The following is a 19,108-nucleotide window of genomic DNA, read 5'->3' as shown; positions in this document are numbered from 1 at the left end:
TTTACAGTATGAATCAACATCAAAGTTTGGAGTTGTTTCAGTTTAATTAGACTGACCTTTCTGCCTCAAATCAGTGACTCGAGAACCCTTTTAAATGGAAATCTGGCTGTTAAAGAGATACTTGAATACAGAAGGACATAGACAAAATATTCACGTTATAGAGCAATTTAAAGTAGTTCATATCAGTTAATGACCAATGTATGACTACTTACAATCACCTTTGTCTACTGTAAAGGTTGGTAACACTACCATTTCACAATTATCTGCAGTCTGAAACAATAAGGCTTCTCATTTTTCAAAACTCCTATCGACTGAGCTGCAGACATTATACAGAGAGGAAGAAGGCGGGGATCTCTTTATGTTCTTGTGGTTTATAATAATAGACATATAAAGGTTTATAGCATTTCCACATTTTTTGTTATAAGAGAGGATCTTGTCAAATAGCAGGTGGTCAACAGAATAGCTATCAATAATTAATATCATTTACACTTAGTGCATTGGAATAGGTTCATACTTTAGGATGCCTGAGTGTGCCGTGTTCAGTAGATTGCTCTCATATTCCATCACTGCAGCCCTGGGGAACACGAGGCTGACTTTGTGAATAGGAAGTTGTTCCATAGCCTCAAGGTGATTACACAATATTGTACCAGTGAAAATGCCTACTGTGCCTTAATAACATGGCACAACAGTTAAACTGTCACTGCAAGAGGTTTGTGTGTTTACATTTACTCATCCTAATAGTTTGTTCTTCTTTAGAGGAGTGAATAAATGATAGTAATAGTACCTTTATTTCTCTCTTTCTTCAGACCCTGGTCCCTGAATGTACTGTAGCATCAGTTACAGGGTGATAATGAGAGACTGAATAATTTAATGAGTGAAGCTAAGAACACCAGAGTATGGGTTAATTAAGGGACACCAGGTTTTATTGCAAATACAGTCAACCTAAAGGTAGATGAAGAAGGCAGAAATTGTCCATACATATGGTAGGATGAGCCATCCCTTGCCTGTACACTGCTACATGTCCATGTACCATATCTACTGCCGTTGATTGACATTTTAAGACAGTGTGTGCATAAATAAAGCCACCATGAAATATGTTGAAACCATTGAAATAAATATTTCCCCTTTGATTTCAGCCAAAACTTGCAAGACAACAACTAGTTCTCTGTAATCGTGCATGATTAGAGAGGTTTCTTGTGGTACCATGATAATAAGTGGGGCACATAACATGAAGGAATTCACTAAAAAGCACACGGTGCATTTTAACAAACTTTTCCTTTCATTGTGAACTTGAATACATGCTTGAAATGGTGCTGGTTCAATTAAAAACTATTATTGTCAGGTTAAAAGCATTTCATACAAATAATATATATGATTTTACATTTATTTGAAGTTGCATGAAGATGCATTTTGAAAAATGGCCACTGAGAGGCAGATGGACATCAAACATATCCTCTAACAAAGCTTTTTAGTACAATTATAGTTTGGAGTTTAAGTTACTTTTGAAAACAGAATATTGGGTATTGGATAACAACATTTCAATTTTAAATATGTACAAAATATCCTGTATTTAACTTTTAAGAACACTGACCCCTGAAAAGTCTTCTAGAAACAACACATAGAGGGGAAATACTACTGCAGATCCAGTATTTCTGCCTAAATTAGTCGCTAATTATTCTGTGTATCATTGTTGTTTTTGAATATTCTTTCATCTTCAAACAAAAAATAATTCTCCCCCCGGTGTTATAGAATATGAACAATTTGGGTCAGTTGCCTGCCTTAGCTTTCATCTGTAGGTGTCAGTATTGCTGGAGAGATGGACTTCTGGAGGAGGGAGTGAGGTGTGACTGAATGAGTTCTCCAGTCTACAGACAGATGGAGCCCGTCGCACAGATGCCGACAGACTCCTTCTTCTTAGACAACATTAAAATAGACAACTCTTTGTTCAAATGGAGAACAAGTTCACATGTTATCCATTATCCAACCCTCTGTGTATCCTTGAATCCCTGCCAACTTAAAATTCCAGAATTTCAAGCGCAAGGCAGATTTTTGTATTGTTGTTTGTTCCGTTTAGTTTTTTTTTTTTTCTCAGTCATTGGTCAGCTGCTTGCTTTCCTTTCCCTTTAACTTGATAGCAGACGGTTAGTCTGCTTTCCATGCCAAATATGTTTCAACATAGTTTGCTCCTGCCAATAAATGAGGATGTTTATGACTTAGCTGAGTTAAACTTGAGTGGTAAGGGTGGTGACTGAGTAATATTGTGTGGCTGTGCAGTTTATGGCCAGAGATTTCCAGGAACATGTTTAAGGATTTTATTTTGTCTGACGGGAAAGATTCAAAACGTTTAACAGTCCCTGTTGGTTCACTTCCTGGGTGAATGGGCTATTTCATTATATGCTAAAATAATGGAATCGTCAGTTAACACCTCTGTTAGCAGAAACCAAGTCAAAACACAGCTTACATATTAAGATATTTAAGAAAAACTTTATTTGTGACTTATTAACAAAACACATACCAGGTCGATTAAATCATAAGAATCACTATTATCACCTTTACAATGATAAGCAGGTGTACAAAAAAGTTATTAACAGATCTGCACTGTCACAGTCTACTGGTATGTGCCACTCACTGCCACACCCAGTGACTGAAGAACATTCACTATACACAAGCAGAGAATACATCAACTTTATTTTTTTTAATACCATTTTATGTATTTAGATTTTTTTTTATCCTTTTTCTTTATTTCTCTACCGGGCAAGGGATACATATGGAGGGTGAGTAAATGATTTGATTCCACAATAGTGTTTGTTTGATCATCATTTCAAAGATCAACACAACTTTAAGGATTGATTTTCTTATCTATGGAAATCATGAGGGTAAAACCAGAAAATAAAAGCATTTCATAGCATAACACAATAGCATTATGTATATCTAGAAGATTAAATTCATTTTCAACAGGATAAAAAATGTGATTCTTTTAGGTTTTTCCACAAATTACTGTTCGCAATAGTGTATATGTACGTGTGTGTGGATTAGCGAGGGTCTGTCAGTGTGTGTGTATTGTCTTTGAGAATATGTATCAGAAGTACATGTATTCCAATACGCATTTCCCAGTGGAAAAACATTTCTATATATATATCTTTATATATATATATAGTATCTATAGTATCTGTTTCCTTTGCTTATAACATGCAAACAGCCACTTGGTGATCTGACAGCACAGAAGTACACCTTAAGGACGGGGCAGGGGAAGGAATCGTGTGCATGGGAGGGATTGAGCCTGATAGTAGCACCTATATACCCCTACTGTGACTGGTAAGATAATGGTATAAAAAAAGGAACAATGAGGCGAGGCTTTCATCATGTTGATGCTGTTCTAATATCTACTGCTCCCAGTACTCTTTCTCTACCCTGCTAGACCTGCTAGAATGTCTGTAATGAAGCTGATCATTTCACGCAGTTCAGACTTGACCCACTGCAACAGCATCACTCTTGTGACTTGTATTGATCTTTGCTTGCTGGTATCGTCTTCCCTTGTTCCATCATGATGGGTGCACAATAGAAAATGTCAGCAGTGTGCTTCACCTCCATTAATCCCTAAGTGGGTTTCCCCCTTCCAAGTCAACTGGCAACCTCTGTCCACTGCTGCTGAACCGCGCTACACTTATTTTTAAGTGGTTTTACTCGACCCAAGTTCATCAATTGTCACTAATAGCTGACACAAAGGAATAACTGCAAAAGCGGAATGCCTTGCTCATCTCTGCTGTAGTTTCTTCTATGTTGGAGCTACACAATACACTACAATTTTCTATTTCTTCTTCTTTTGCCTCTCCATCTTGTCTCATTATAGCCAGTACAGTTTAATCTCAGTTTTTGCTAACCTGTCAGATGTTCTTATAACGCAATGCGTAGAACCAATATGCGAGATGACAGAGCTGTCAACAATGAGCAATCAGGAGAGACACTCTGGCTGAAGTGCATGAGCTAGGTTGAAGTTGAACCTAACAAAAGATGTGTGTGTGTGTGTGTTTGTGTGGTATGTGCAGTATAATGTGCATGTGACTATGTGTGTATTCCGTGTGTAAATATGCAAATACACAAATGTCACTGTGTTACGACAGCACAGTTCATTGAAGGAGGGTGACTTGAAAGATGTCATCCAACCACGCTGATTTGAAGAAACGGGAGTAGAGGGAGGAAACAGGCAGCGGAAGCAAGCAAATCCTACAAGCACTGAAACAGTCGAGGCAGTGGTGCAGGGCTTGAAGAACATCTACTTAACATTCAAAGACAGAAGTAGAGGGATCAGGCTTGAACAGAAATGAAGCAACAAGCAACGTTCCTGCGTCCCAGCCATATAATACACTCACATATTAAGGATGGCACTGGCCTTCAGTCTTGGAGTTTTCTGAAAGGGGTGTGTATTCTTATAGTATATTTTTGTATGATGTGTATTTGTATATACTGTATGTCTGTGTGTATAAGAGAGGAAGAGAGAGCATGTGTACTTTCTTAGGTGTATGTGTGAGTAAGAGGCATAGAGAGTCAGTGTCTGTGTACAATAATGTGTGCATCAGGCTCGTGCTGATACACAGTGGGATTTAGACCCCATTGACCTATGCCGTATTCCAAGAGAAGAGGCAAGATCAGGGGCCGGTTGCGTCAGCTGCACATAGGTTCCCTAGTTACTTAGTTATCAGAAGTAGCCAATTATCCCGATTCACGCTTTGCTAAAACACAAGCGGTAGCACCACAAAAATCTGTTAAGTAACAACTAAATAGTTAAGCAAGCAGTAAAGCAGGTGCAAATGATACGAAGTCACACAATTGCACTCACTAACAATAAAGCAGGATTTTTTTTTCATTTTTTGCACAGTGTTTTTTTTTTTTTCTTATTTAGTAAATTCATGCCATTTTGCAACTTAAAGGACTTAACAATTTTGGATGTTTTCCCCCATTTTCTACAAATTGGAAAATATTGATTACAATTTTCCTGTAGATTTTATATATTTTTCTTTTTCAGGCTGAATCCGGTTCCCATTCAATTCCAATTCCAACGTGAAAACTCAACATGGTGAGAATTGCTTGACATACGTAATCCATCATGCCTGTGTTTAGTTTCACCAATATTAAGTTATTGTGCCAATGCAGTGCAGTTTCCCAATGTGCACTTCAGCTTCATTACCATGTAATGAAACCGCAACTTATACAACAATTAAACGGACGCTGAACTCCGCTTTGATGAATTTCTAAATCCGAAAAAGTGTAAGCTAATCAATTTTTGTGTAAAAACAATGGCTGCCTGAAAGGTGGGAAAAAACCCACAATGGTCTCTTGACGTAAAGTATACAAGATATATGTAAAATAGCCTACAACATGCCAAAACTAGTACTGTCCTTTAAGTCAAATATGGATTCTATTTACCAATCGTAATTTTTATGCCAATCTAGTCAACTACAAATCCATGTGGTTTGTACCCATCAGCAAAGTAATGCTATTACTGATTGGCTACTCATCTGAAATCTTAATATTTTAATAAGCTACAGCTGTAGAATTCCCCCCCTTACTACTCATGGTACAATCAAATTTAGTAACTTGCAAATTGCAAATTAACTAGCAGTTATGAAGCCATTACTTTACACCCTAATCTGGGAACAAACTTGCGCATAGTTGGTGCAACCCAGTCCAGGTCCTCAGCCTCTGCAATGTGCTATGTTACACTGAAACAGAGCTATTTATTAGAGCGTGGTCCTGCTTGTCTCAGTCACCTCATTTTCGTAAAGGTGATAATCTCATGGTACATATACTGTATGTTGTTACTTTTTCATTTTTCATTTTTTTATATAAAAGACCACATTTTCTGAATTTCTACAAGGCCTCCATAATACTGAAAACAAAAGCCTCTGTTTAATTTTTTTAGTTTGGCTTCTGCTTCACCTCCAACTAGGTGAGCCAAAAAGGGAGGGGGGCTGCATAAAGACAGAGATGCCAACACAGGCAGCCTCAGCTGACAATGGTCAGATACAGATAGTACACCTTTTCAGGTGTTTTTGTTTTTAGTATACAAACACAGAAAGGCTAATCTAATCCAATAAAATCCTTTGTTATAATTTGGTCCAGCCTTTAGATGAAGTCTGTCTACTAAGAACATTTGTTTACCATAAACCTTAGACTTTAATAGGCCAAAGTTATGGGCCAAATGAGGTTTGCATTATGTGGGGAGCCAGGCTTGGTCTAATGAGGGTTTGGCCACTGTACAATGTCTATGCAAATATGGTGCAACCAGGCTCCCTCAGTTCTACAATATGCATTTGGCTTTTTTTCTGGCTCTGTAATTTGGATGGTAAATTGTTGGTAGCTCTGTTTTCAAGTCACCCCTTCTGCTTTATTCTTCCCCATCATCCTTTCCTTTCTCCTTCTTGTCCTTCTTGTCCTTCTTCTTCTTCTTCTTCTTCTTGGCCTCCTCCTTCTTGCCAAAGCTTATGAAGTCACCTTTGTCGTCCACAGGGCCAGCGTCATGGCGAATAGAAATGATGGCTGGGGATCCGGGGATGATGAAGGCTTCAGGAGGAATCTCTCCGGGCTTCAGGGGTTGAGGGGGGCCGTAGCCTTGTCCGGCACCGTATCTGAAGTGCCAGCTGTTGCTGTTGACTCCAGCGCCCACTGGGGGTGATAGCTCTCCACCACCCTCTCCATCTACATGGGTGTGATGAAAAAATAAAAAATAAATCATGTCAAATCTGGCTGCTCATTACCTATATTCAATCATCACTGTAACCACAGTGCTAGTTAAAGTTAAAGATATACTGTAGGTCCGTATATTGGAAAGCAGGTTTATTCGCTGAGTTAGATGACGAAATCAACACCATTCTCACGTGTGTATGGTAAAATATGAAGCTACAGCCTGCAGTTGGTTAGCGTTGTTTAGTACAAAGACTGAAAGCAGGGGCAATGTCTAGCATGGCTCTGTCCAAAGGTAACAAAAGCAACCTTTCAGCAAGGTCACTAACTTCTGTGTTGTCAGCTTATGATTTTAAGTGTATGTTTGTTTTTTGCGTTTTTGTTTTTTTAATTTTGTCTGTAGACCATATTTTAATGTTCTTATAACATCAGCCTGCCAGGGACTTCAGATGAAAATTAGTCTGTATGGCTAAATCTGGCTCATTTACATTTGGGCATTGTCCTTATGTAAATAGGCAACGAGCAGAGACCCTACCTTGAAGTATCAATTCTATAGTAACTCTTTACACATATTTTGTATTATGTTGATTTGCTTCCAAGTGGTAGAAGGAGCAAAGTCTGTTCAGACCAGGACTTCACAGAGGTAGATCCCCTTCTATTAGCTTACTCATTGTGAAGTATGTTTTAATATGTCCTGATTGTCATGAGTTGTTTCATACTTAGACTGGTCTTTGAGACGTTCATTAAATCTGACATACAAGGAATAATCTAAATCAAGCAAAAGCGAGCAGAGCAATAGCCTGACAATGGTGTGATAGCCACAGCGAGTAGATTTTTCAGGACAGAAATTCAGCCGACTGGACTGGACTGGAGTAACCTTTAAACCACAGGGGTGTATAACTTGGCAATGTGATTTGTATTTGTATTTGGATGATGGCAGCAGCTTAATCCTACTCTTAACTTTAGTGCTCAAGCATGGATGTGACAGAAAGGAAACCAGATTGAAATTCATCAAAAAGGTACATCAATACATAGAGAAACGGTTATTTAAAGTGGAAATAAGACATAGCTATTAAGGTCAAAAGGTTAAAGATGCTGGAATGAAATGGATGAGCTAAGGAGAGAGAGAGAGAGAGAGAGGGAAAGCTGGGGATGGGTGGGTTTTGCAGACACGGTGCTCTCACACCAGTTCCCTCTGCACTGACCTACTTTCAGCCTGGATTTTATTTTGATCAAACACAGGCCCTTGCAAAAAGATTCTGTTTGATTTTTCTTTGTAGGCTATTTATGACATTGCTGAAACGCTGAAATGGTTTCACCCACTGTCCCACTGGGAAGTACACTATTTTAAAAAATACACACTGTCTGTTACAGCACAGTGTCCCACTCAGTCCCATCGAGTATGAGAATTAATACGAGACTATAATAAGAGCACATGTAATGGACACTAACGCACTGCTCAATGGACAGCTCTATGTTGTTGCCCTGTTTAACCACTCAGCAAAGAGCACACAAACAGTACTGGACACCTTTCACATAGAGCCATTGTATTTTATTGAGTTATATTAACTAATGCGTATATTGTGCTGTGAAGGATTTATTTTAATAATAAAATAAATAGGAGAGGTCAGATATTGTGGCTTTTAACCTACAGTAGCAGCAACATAACATTGTTACAGGAAGATACGAACACAGACACACATAAATAATTTGTTTTCTACCTGCAAAAATAGACATATTCATTTTTAAGTTACATTAAATAATCAGCATGTGAAGAACCAGGATCGCATATACATCATTTCAAACTATGGCTGCTGAACAAAATCCAGATTTAGCTAAGCTTTGTTTTTTGCAGTTTTGTTTCATGTTAAACAATTTTTTCATAACATTTGGATAGCCAATTGCAGCTAATTGAGCTACCTAATTTAGCTCGTTTAATGGCTATTCAGTGTCAGATCATCTTACCATTAGTGGAGTTAGTGCTTTAATACTGCAATGCTAGTCTGAGTATTATGACATTTGATGGTATGGTCTGTCTGTTTATATTTAATCTGGGTATTAAACCCAGGAAGAGGAGCCCTAAATCCCATTGAATTGCCCTCAGTGGTTAGGCAAGGAAGATTGCTTCTCATGTGGAGGAGGACAAACGTGCTGAAAATAAACTGAAAAGACAGTCGTGAGTTAAAGGAGATGTGTAAAATGCTGTGAGGCAGAATGTGGATGAGCTTATTGAACCAGTAATGCAGTGCATTGTATTGCTGTACACGATGCACCTCCATTTTATACAATTGAAAAACCATTTCCTGTAACCTGATGCTACAGTGCTGTATAAAGGAAGGTGATTTGATGCTCAGTCATAATAGTTTGGAAATACTTTATTTAGACGGCCTTGTATTGATAGTTGACTAAATACCTACATCTTTTTTCCACATTTTACATTTCATTTTTACAGGTTAGTGTATATAACCCTGTCATTTTAAACCATTAAACCCAATGCAAGGCAGGCATTGAATACCTGCAGACTACTTTTCACTATAAGTTAACTTTGTAGTGACATGTTACACATTGCGAGCTACATAGTGCTAGAGGGAAACCATGAGGTCACTAAAAGAACATTCCAGTATATTTGAGCCTGGTGTAAATTATAAAAATGTGGCTGTTGTGACTCTATGGATCCTGCTAACGCTACCACCTCCGTTGTAGAGATTAGAGGAAATCAGGACTCGTGCAAAACAATTTCTTATGTGGCATGCTGCACGAGCCTCCTAAAGCACTGATTTTTTACATGAATGATTTGAAACAGGTGTCTCCGAGTCCAAAGCAATTCAGAAAGTAGCTCCCTGGACAACATGTCCTCATACCTATATGGAAAATAGGTTGAATTTCACCCCAAAACGAAATGTATGACCATAGGAAATTACAAGTCCAGCAGCAGTCTTAAGTATGTTACGTAAGTTATGCGAAGTTTAACACGTGGTTAATGTTGTTTGGTCAGATTTAGGCAATGCAACGTAAACTTGCCCAAAATAGAAAATGTTCATCGTCTGGGAAGTATGAATGCACTCACTAAATTTGAATTGATAAAGCCTGATGGAAGTGCTAGAGGAAAGCACATGGGTTTCACTGAAACATCAGGATTCATCCTCTCTGGCTAATTAGCTCAAGAATTTATAGAAAAACATTTCTGACATATCTTGATTTGATTTAAGTGTGTGGATAATATGTTAAACTATATTGGGTACTGGGTCATCTAATGGTTTTGGCCAGACCATTATAAGTAGGCTACCACATACTTAATTGAGTACTGGACAAGTTATGATGGCAGAATAAACAAGACTTAAGATACAGTGAAACTTGTGCTGTTTAAAACTGTTCCTAACTCTCTAAAGCTTACTAAGCGAGTAAGACATTTATGCAAGATTACTGTAGTAAAGCTTTAAACTGGACTATTATAATTGTGTTCCTGAAAATTGTACACTATCATGGCAGTACAAATTTTGTGTTATGTACCCGTGACAGGTCTAGGGCAGTTCATTTCCCTATGTGTGACCAACTGAGCAAAAATGTTAAGTGGCTGTGTAGCATCTAATCAAGTAAATGTTGTCTCGTGTCTTGGGACATCCCAGGGCTTTCTGCACTTGCTGTGACAAATCAAAAACCCTTGACACTGTCCCAGGTGGTAATCTGAGATATTCCTGTCTGTGTGTGCGTGAAAAAGCTCGAATGAGTCGGTACAACTATGAAGAGCTTTGCTTCCCCTGTGCTGCTGTTTGTCTAACATCAGAGGATTATTTGCAACTCTGCCATTGCTTCATATTAGCCTATATATCCCAGCAAACACGCGTCTGAAACGGATTATGGTGTAACTGCCAGTAAGCAGGTCAGCACAGCTCCTTGTGAGGAGGCTGCCATTAAACCTGATGTAGATATGTGACTGTTGGAAGCCTCATTTCGTGTAACCTCATGTCCTACATTTAAATTTAGCTATGTTATTTCCTGTCTAGTCCAAGACATTCCATCTAAAATGAATCCCTCTGGTGGTTTGCAGCACACACACAAATGTGACAGTCGTGTAGTGCCTGTGTAAATGCGGTACATCACATGTATTCTGCATGAGACACCTCTACCTAAAACAGTCTTGCCTACATTATTTCCTCTCAATTGCTGCGCACCCTCTTTTTCTTCCTAATACCTGCCCTTGCTGGGTCCCCTTCCCTTTCTCACTCCTTCCCTTTTTTTTTCTCCTGTCTCTAAATCTTCCATTCAGCGATATGACCGGTTGCCATGGAAACTGCCTGCTGATGGAGGGTGCGGCTGCTGCAGCAATCTCTCAGTTAGACAGTGTTGCCAGGCAACAGGTCACATGGCGTTCCCTAGCAACAACACTACTGCAGGAACCTGCCAATCCTCTTAACCTTTCTCTTTCTCCATCCCCCCACACCTCGCTTTTTATCCTCCATCCCCCTGTGTGTCTCCTCCGCTCTTCCTCTCCAAAATTGCTTTTAATGTTACAGGATCTCTCTTTTTTTCATGGTACTCTCCCATTGCTGATAATAGCTTCTCTCCCCCTCTGGCGTTAGACAAATGTCTCCTCATCTGCGGGGTCACTTACATAAACACAGTTTTGAGGGTGCTGCATTTAGATGCATCACAGCATATCAGACAACTTCATCATGATAACAGTTCACTGCAGACATGAAATATGTCACAAAACAAGGCTCCACCTCTTGATGCATAGTAAAGAGGATCAACCTGCAATCCAGTACATGTCTATGCTTTGGCAGTGAGTCACTCCTGACAAATTATTTCCGAATGCAACAATGCACCCCTAATAGCTCTGCAGTATGCTGTGCACTCTGCTTTAAGACAGTATTCTTTACATGAAAGAGGCAGCTTTCCCTCTGCTCCAAAGAAAATACACATCTTTGCAGCACACTGGCACAGGGATGCTGGGAAGTGGTACAGTTTGTATCTCAAACAATTTCCCAGCTCTCTTTTGCACAGAGAGAAATGCTGACAGACAGTAAGACATATCCTGTCACTGACTCGTCGAGTGATTGACTGCGATGTTACCCTTCACCCTCAAGTCTCTGCCTACAGTGTGTGCTAATTCCTGCTGCTAGACAGAAAATCAATGAATGGAAGATCAGCTAAACGCCGAAGGGAACAGCTCACAATGTTCCAAACACTGTTTCAAAATCAAAGTTATAAGTTATCCAGTCAACTGATAGGAGCTGCACACAATGTATATTTGTGCTTTTCTACATACAGTAGTACTCCCAAATTTCAGTCATTAGCTCTGAGCCAGTGTTTCTGCGAATGATGAAGCGCGGGTCCTTTTATTTTTACTGTTGCCACACATTTTCAATGTTGCCACCCACTCAGGACAATTCATGTCTTTTTAAAAACATTTGCCTTTTTCAGTTAGTAGCTCTCTGTGCTGCCAGCTGCTTTTATGGGAGGATACAGTTGTTTATCTGTGGCTCTGCATAAGGGCCCCAGGCATTTGGCACCTCAGCTCAGCTCTGTACATACATAGCACTGGAATTCAAGATCATGTAGATTTTCAAAGGACAAGTCTGTACAAACCCCACTTTACTTTATTATCTAAACCAAAGTAAAAACAAAGATGAATTCAACGTATTGGATAATAGAATTGAATGCCATGGATATATTGTAATGTGTGATTGTGCATTTAGGTGTGGTGACCTTTGGCTAAACTAAAATCTCTGCAACTGTCTCACCACTCGAAAGAGGATATAACATGTTGACTGATGAGCTTTAGCGGTGTTGGTAGTCCGGCTGTTTCCCCCTGCTCCCTGTCTTTATGCTAAGCTAAGCTAACTCATGGCCATTCGTGGCTCTAGCTTCATCTTTAGAGTACAGACATGAGAATTGAAATGATGATCTCATCTAACCCTCAGCACAAAAATGAACAAGCATATTTCCCAAAATGTCAAACTATTCCTTTAACCTACCATAACCAGTATGAATGAGATACAAATCGATGGAAACGTAACGTAAAAAAATCAGCATTTCAATTAGCCAAAATATTCCTATTATAGTCATATCCTCTTCCTTCTGAGCTTAAAATCTGTCTAAACTTATTTCTAGCATAATTTGTAGTTTGGAGCACTAGTGAGGAGCATACAGCATCTAAGAAACATTCATACTCAACTCATTCATTGTTGCCATTGAGTAGCTATATGGTAATAGCTAACATGATAGTTTTAACCTATTGGCAATAGTAGGTGATGCCCTTCTGTCTAACGGTCTAATCATTTATTTTTGACTCCAGTATATACTAATAGCTTCCACAGTCTATTATATTTATGAACCCTAGTGTTGATTCTCTTCACTGGCCAGCAATTAGCTACATCAGGAGACAGTAACACGAGTCACAAGTGCAGCGACAAGGACAACAACACTTGCTGGCTTCCAACCCAGTATGTTTTTGGCACACACAACCAGGGTACCAGAGGTTCAAATCCCAGGTGCCTCTGGTTGTGGGCGGGAACCTTACCCTTATAATACCCTAACTTTGACTACTATATTGGAGAATATTCTATATTGCAGTTATAAAACAATTATTTAGAAGCTTAAGCATGTCTTTCAACAAATAGATTGGGGTTACATATGACATAAAAATATTTTAGTACACCTGACTTGAACATTTTGTCTTTGATAGATTTTGCAGCAAAGATTAATGAAATCTTGTAAAGTGGGCAAAGTCAGTTACCTTTCAAAATCAGTTACCTTTCACTCTTATCAGTTTTCTGTTACCATTGCCCCAAAGGAGCTGACACTGAAGGTGCTTTTTCACTTTGTCCTGACTGCTGGACATCGACTCACCTGCAGCGCTGGACACAGTGGGCCAGTTCTGGACCAGCATTCCCTGTGCTCCCTGCATCACAGAAGATTCCTCCATGTGGACCGAACTGCAAGGCAGAACACATTCAGTAAACTCAGTGAGACACATTGCATCAAAATATGAATTCAACATTGGCATGAATGAAACACTGACTCTATAATTAGGGCCTTGATCTCTAGCTATTAATTATATTTTGCTAAAAGAACTTTGTTTTGCTTGATGGTGTAGATATTCCCAAAACCTCCACTGAAATGGTAATTCAACCCCAGAAAATTGCTTACAGTGTCAAAATTTCAAGCAGCATTAATCACTGTTTTAGGCCTCAACAGCATTAATAGTTGCCTATTTGCCTGAGGCAACCAGCTTTGGACTACTGTCACCCATTTCTTGTGGTCTTGTTTCCCATAACCACTTTCCCCTTTTTGTGTATTTTAAAAAGAGAAAACATCACATCCTTCATGTAGAATCTTGTGAATGCTGTGCTTTTCCTACTGGGACATGTCTAAATGTTTTACAAGAAAAAGGCCAAACTGTCAAACTTCAGAATAAGAATGCATGAAATCCGCATATCGTTTCAAAGCATTTCTTCATTGTTAGCTACATTTTAAACAAATACATACAAACACATTTTTTGTTTACTTTGGCAATCAAAAGCTGATGACCGGTTGCCTGGCTATCATTTCTAACATCTACTTGTCAAACCTTTTCATTTAAAAAATGACTCAAACCGAAGAATCGATTATCAAAATAGTTGCTGATTAATTTAATAGCATACAACTAAACGATTATTCGATTAATAGCTGCAACTCTAATTCTCAGATACTTGATGGCTTTCACTTGGTGAAATGCATCCATGTGGTGTGTCATGTGTAATCTGACCCCCGATGTTATGGCTGCTGTGGACCAAGATGAAGAACCACTAAAGCAATATAACGAATCATCTGGCATATGAGTAATGGCAGTAGATGTATACATCACCCCAGCTGATCTAATCAAGTTTCTGCCAAGTTTTCCAAATCGTCTTCATCTCCCTATCAATTTACTAGTGGTGGCCAATCTCGTATACTGGTATTGAGGGGACTGGTTCTGAGATATATTTCAATTGTTTATTTAATTTAATTGTGAAGATCAAAACTGACAACTAATGAAAATCCCAAATTCAGTATCTCCGAAAATTAGAATATTACTTACAATACCAATACAAAAAAAAAGGACTTTTAGAAATGTTGGCCAACTGAAAAGTATGAACATGAAAAGTATGAGCATGTACAGCACTCAATACTTAGTTGGGGCTCCTTTTGCCTGAATTACTGCAGCAATGCGGTGTGGCATGGAGTCCATCAGTCTGTGGCACTGCTCTGTTATGAGAGCCCAGGTTGCTCTGATAGTGGCCTTCAGCTCTTCTGCATTGTTGGGTCTGGCGTATCGCATCTTCCTCTTCACAATACCCCATAGATTTTCTATAGGGTTAAGGTCAGGCGAGTTTGCTGGCCAATTAAGAACAGGGATACCATGGTCCTTAAACCAGGTACTGGTAGCTTTGGCACTGTGTGCAGGTGCCAAGTCCTGTTGGAAAATGAAATCTGCATCTCCATAAAGTTGGTCAGCAGCAGGAAGCATGAAGTGCTCTGAAACTTCCTGGTAGACGGCTGGGCTGATCTTGGACCTCAGAAACACAGTGGACCAACACACACAGAGCACTGTGAACAGCCAGACTCTTTAGCAATGACCTTTTGTGTCTTGCCCTCCTTGTGCAAGGTGTCAATGGTTGTCTTTTGGACAGCTGTCAAGTCAGCAGTCTTCCCCATCATTGTGTAGCCTACAGAACTAGACTGAGAGACCATTTAAAGGCCTTTGCAGGTGTTTTGAGTTAATTAGCTGATTAGAGTGTGGCACCAGGTGTCTTCAATATTGAACCTTTTCACAATATTCTAATTTTCTGAGATACTGATTTGGGGGTTTTCATTAGTTGTCAGTTGTAATCATCAAAATTAAAAGGAATGAACACTTTACATATATCAGTCTGTGTGGAATGAATGTATGCATTATACAAGTTTCACTTTTTGAATTAAATTACTGAAATAAATCAACTTTTTGATAATTCTAATTATATGACCAGCACCTGTATACATTTAGACATTTTTCGATACGTTGTTGTCAGTGGACTGGTTGGAAGCGAGGAAAAGAAGACAAAATTATAAATATAAGCAACATATGTCTCGCTCAAAACCATGGTATGGTGCAGGTTCAGTTTTTTGAAAGAACCACATCAGGCATCAAATACAGCATTCATCTATATGGCAAGCAACAAATACACAATACATATGTATGTGTGTTTTAATGCACCTCTTTTGTTGTTTTTTCATATGTCAACATACTTAAAATGACATTTATTTACATATTTAATTGAGATACATAACATATTTAATATCATTAATGGCATGCTGTAAGTATTTGCAGCTTATCTTGCTACATAGTAATATTTTAATAATTATATGTATAAAAAGTAGGACACTAACACACCCAAATAAAAAAGGTTTTTTTTTAACTCACACCACAAGGATCTCAGGATGGCACCAAAGTGGAGGTCTTGACATCTCAGATGGTTTTCTTTTTTTTCTTTTTCAATAGAAGTGATAGCCCGGAGGGTCTATTTTTCTAAGCTCTACTCTTCTGTTTAGCTGGTGCGTATGTATCGCACTGAGACATAGCAATGTATAAACAACTACTTTCACTGTTAAGGTTGACTGTCAATTAGCCACAAAAGAAATTTAAAAATTTATAATTCTCAGTATATAATAGCCTGCTTCTGTCCAAAGGTCAAAAAATATGAGACTTCCTGAAGTCTTGTTGTCACAGTGAAGTTGTCGGGCAACCAGTAGAGGCTAATTTCAACAGCTCAGTTTTTGAATGGCTTAAACAAAAGAAATAAAACACGTTCAAATGAGCTATATTGAGGTGCTGGAAGGTGTATTTTGTCAGCTGTTTCCCTCTTTTTCCAGCCTTTATACTCAGCTAAAATAACTGGCTGGTTGCTGTAACTTAACTGTGAGTGGTACAGTGTCAATCTTCTCATCTAATTCTGCCAAGAAAGTTAATAAGCACATTCCTTTAATAAGGTGAATACTGGTTGTATACATTTGTTTTTGTAAATATTGCAATGCTTTACAAAAGCAAAAGGAAACAGAAGATAGCTGTTTGAATCAGGGCAGTCAGGAATCACCATAATCTTTGCAAATACCAATGAACATCCCAAGAGTTCCGTCAGAAACATTACAGTACTTGGGAAATATGACCTATAAAAATGTGTCTTTAAATGTATAAACTCTTATAATGCTGTAATAAACATACAAAGCATGCAGTTTCCAACCTAGGCTGAGATGTTTCCCCCCATACATTCATAATGAATAATAGAACTTTCTGTATAAGAGGACCCAGGCTGACTGGGGCCTCTGCAATGCAGCACACCCAGCATCTATCTCAAACTTCAACACACTTGTTATGTTGAATTGGGATTTGTCATGAATATAAAATGGCCATGTGCATTCTGAGCAGTGTGGGCTTTTAAGCTTTTACATAAGCAAAGGTGCTGGTTTAATGTGGGAGAATATGACACCAACAGGGATGGCTGGTGTTTTCTACACTCACTGACTACACCAGGAATGTGGGTCAGTAATGGTTTGTGCTTCATGCTGTGTGTGGTGTGATACATTACAGCACGCGTGTGTTGGGGTTAAGAGTTAATATGAGCCTCTCTGTGTCTATGTGTTACAGACACTGCCATTTCAGATATGGCAGCGGCAAATTGCAATGATGATTCATGTTAATTCATGTCATGTTACAGTGACACACATTATGATACCCTGCACACCACAGAAATGAATACTAATATCCAATTAAATCAAACTTAGACAGAACACAACTGAGCAGTTAGCATTGCTAACTGTTTGAAATTATGAAAATTCTGTACAAATGATATCTGGAGGTAAAACTCTTTAGTCCCTGGTGTTCCTGCTTTCATCACATGGCATTACAAAAGCACTTTATTACATGGTTTAATACAACTTTTGTCACCTAAGATGCAAAAAATGACCATTTTATACCATTATTGTTGAATCCGTTTAATTTCAGTATTCCCTATTTTGTCAGTAGGTAGCTAATGAGAATGCCTACATGTATAACACTTCTCTACCCAGACAAGGGACTCTAAAATACTTCACTCTGTTTTGTAGTGTAGTTTAATATTACCATAGATAATCTTTTAACCCAAATCTCAGAAACCTGCTTATTAATGTTGGGAGAAACCTGAACCCATTTGTCCAAAAATGCTTCTAACAACCTAATTATTTGTTGTTTCAGTGTAACAATTATTGCACATTAAGCATATTGTGTAACCATATCTACTGTATCTATTGATCTTTAGATCAATCTATTGTTGGGATTTGGTCAAGCTAACCTTCTGAATCTGGATAAACAGAGTGCATGCAAGCACACCAAGTGAATTAACAAATATCACTGGGGTCCAAAGTGTCTCAATTGTCTGTTTTCACAAGTTCTTCCCTCATCTCTGGACAAAAATGTCTAAATACACATAGAAAGGGTCGTTGTACGTGCAGACACAATGCATGTGCGCATCTGATAATCTGAGAAAGGTCATAGTAAGCTCATTTGTCCTTCACGTAACAGGGGGAAGCGACGCTCAGAATGTAGATGACCTATATAGTATTACACTGCAGAGGAGGAGTGCTATGCTTCCACTTATGGGAGCTGTACAAAGCTTTTCCCAAAGCAAGAGGATGGGGTTGAGGTTGAAACATGCTCTGGGGACACTACTGGTCATTTCTGATAATGGCACATTCTGATCTGCAGTGTTATGTTGCAGTGTCTTTTTTTTAATAGAGGTCATTTTGAGGAGCAGGTCTGATGCGTCAATAAATATTTTGCTTAGAGATACCTTACATTGCAGCTGTGGTAAAGAGCATTGTGAAAGGCTACTGTAGCAGCAGAACAGACTGGGTGTAGACAGTATGAGCAGGACAAATAGGTGTAACTTCTTCTAGATGATCACAAGTTGCAAAACAGTTAAAGATGCAAAGTGCTTACCTCTGCACCCCTGCCCTCAAAGATGCAGAATATCGCCAGTCAGCATTCGGGGCTTTTGGCTGAGCGAGCAAGAGGTAGAGCGAAAGAGAGAGAGAGAGAGAGAGAGAGAGAGAGAGAGAGAGAGAGAGGAGGGGAAGAAAGAGAAGAGAAAGGGGGGGAAGAGAGAGTTTAGTTTGATCTCATACAGTGCAGAGCCAGGCAGGGCCACGGTCTCATCAATTAATCATGATACACATCCCAGCTCTTGACATGATAGGAACACTGCAGTTGTGTCCCCATTGCAAGCACACACACACACACACACACACACACACACACACACACACACACACAGGCACACATATTGATATGCACACACAGAGACACTGAAGTACTTTAAAAAGGGTGGTGACTGAAAGCCATGTTGATGACTCTTTGGACAGTCCCACACACCATGTCTCTATAAATGTGAGA

The 19,108-nt window shown here is 38.9% G+C and overlaps 1 protein-coding gene across 1 annotated transcript; it reads right to left on the bottom strand.

Moving 5' to 3' along the window:
* Window positions 1–2,689: 2,689 nt before the first annotated feature.
* On the bottom strand, window positions 2,690–18,711 carry LOC119884609 (protocadherin alpha-4-like). Its single transcript, XM_038694993.1, has 3 exons — window positions 18,656–18,711; window positions 13,534–13,619; window positions 2,690–6,696 (listed from the first exon to the last, which is right to left on the bottom strand). Exons 2-3 carry the CDS (start codon window positions 13,607–13,609, stop codon window positions 6,386–6,388), a joined length of 387 nt encoding a protein of 128 aa, XP_038550921.1. The 5' UTR covers window positions 13,610–13,619; window positions 18,656–18,711; the 3' UTR covers window positions 2,690–6,385.
* Between the last annotated feature and the right edge of the window lie 397 nt (window positions 18,712–19,108).

The sequence above is a fragment of the Micropterus salmoides genome, unplaced genomic scaffold (assembly GCF_014851395.1).
Source record: "Micropterus salmoides isolate LMB-PRFRI ecotype aquatic unplaced genomic scaffold, ASM1485139v1 Ms_hic_scaffold_3586, whole genome shotgun sequence".
Classification (NCBI taxonomy): domain Eukaryota; kingdom Metazoa; phylum Chordata; class Actinopteri; order Centrarchiformes; family Centrarchidae; genus Micropterus; species Micropterus salmoides.
Note: the sequence above shows the minus strand (reverse complement) of the source record. Positions and strands in the feature narration are given on the sequence as shown.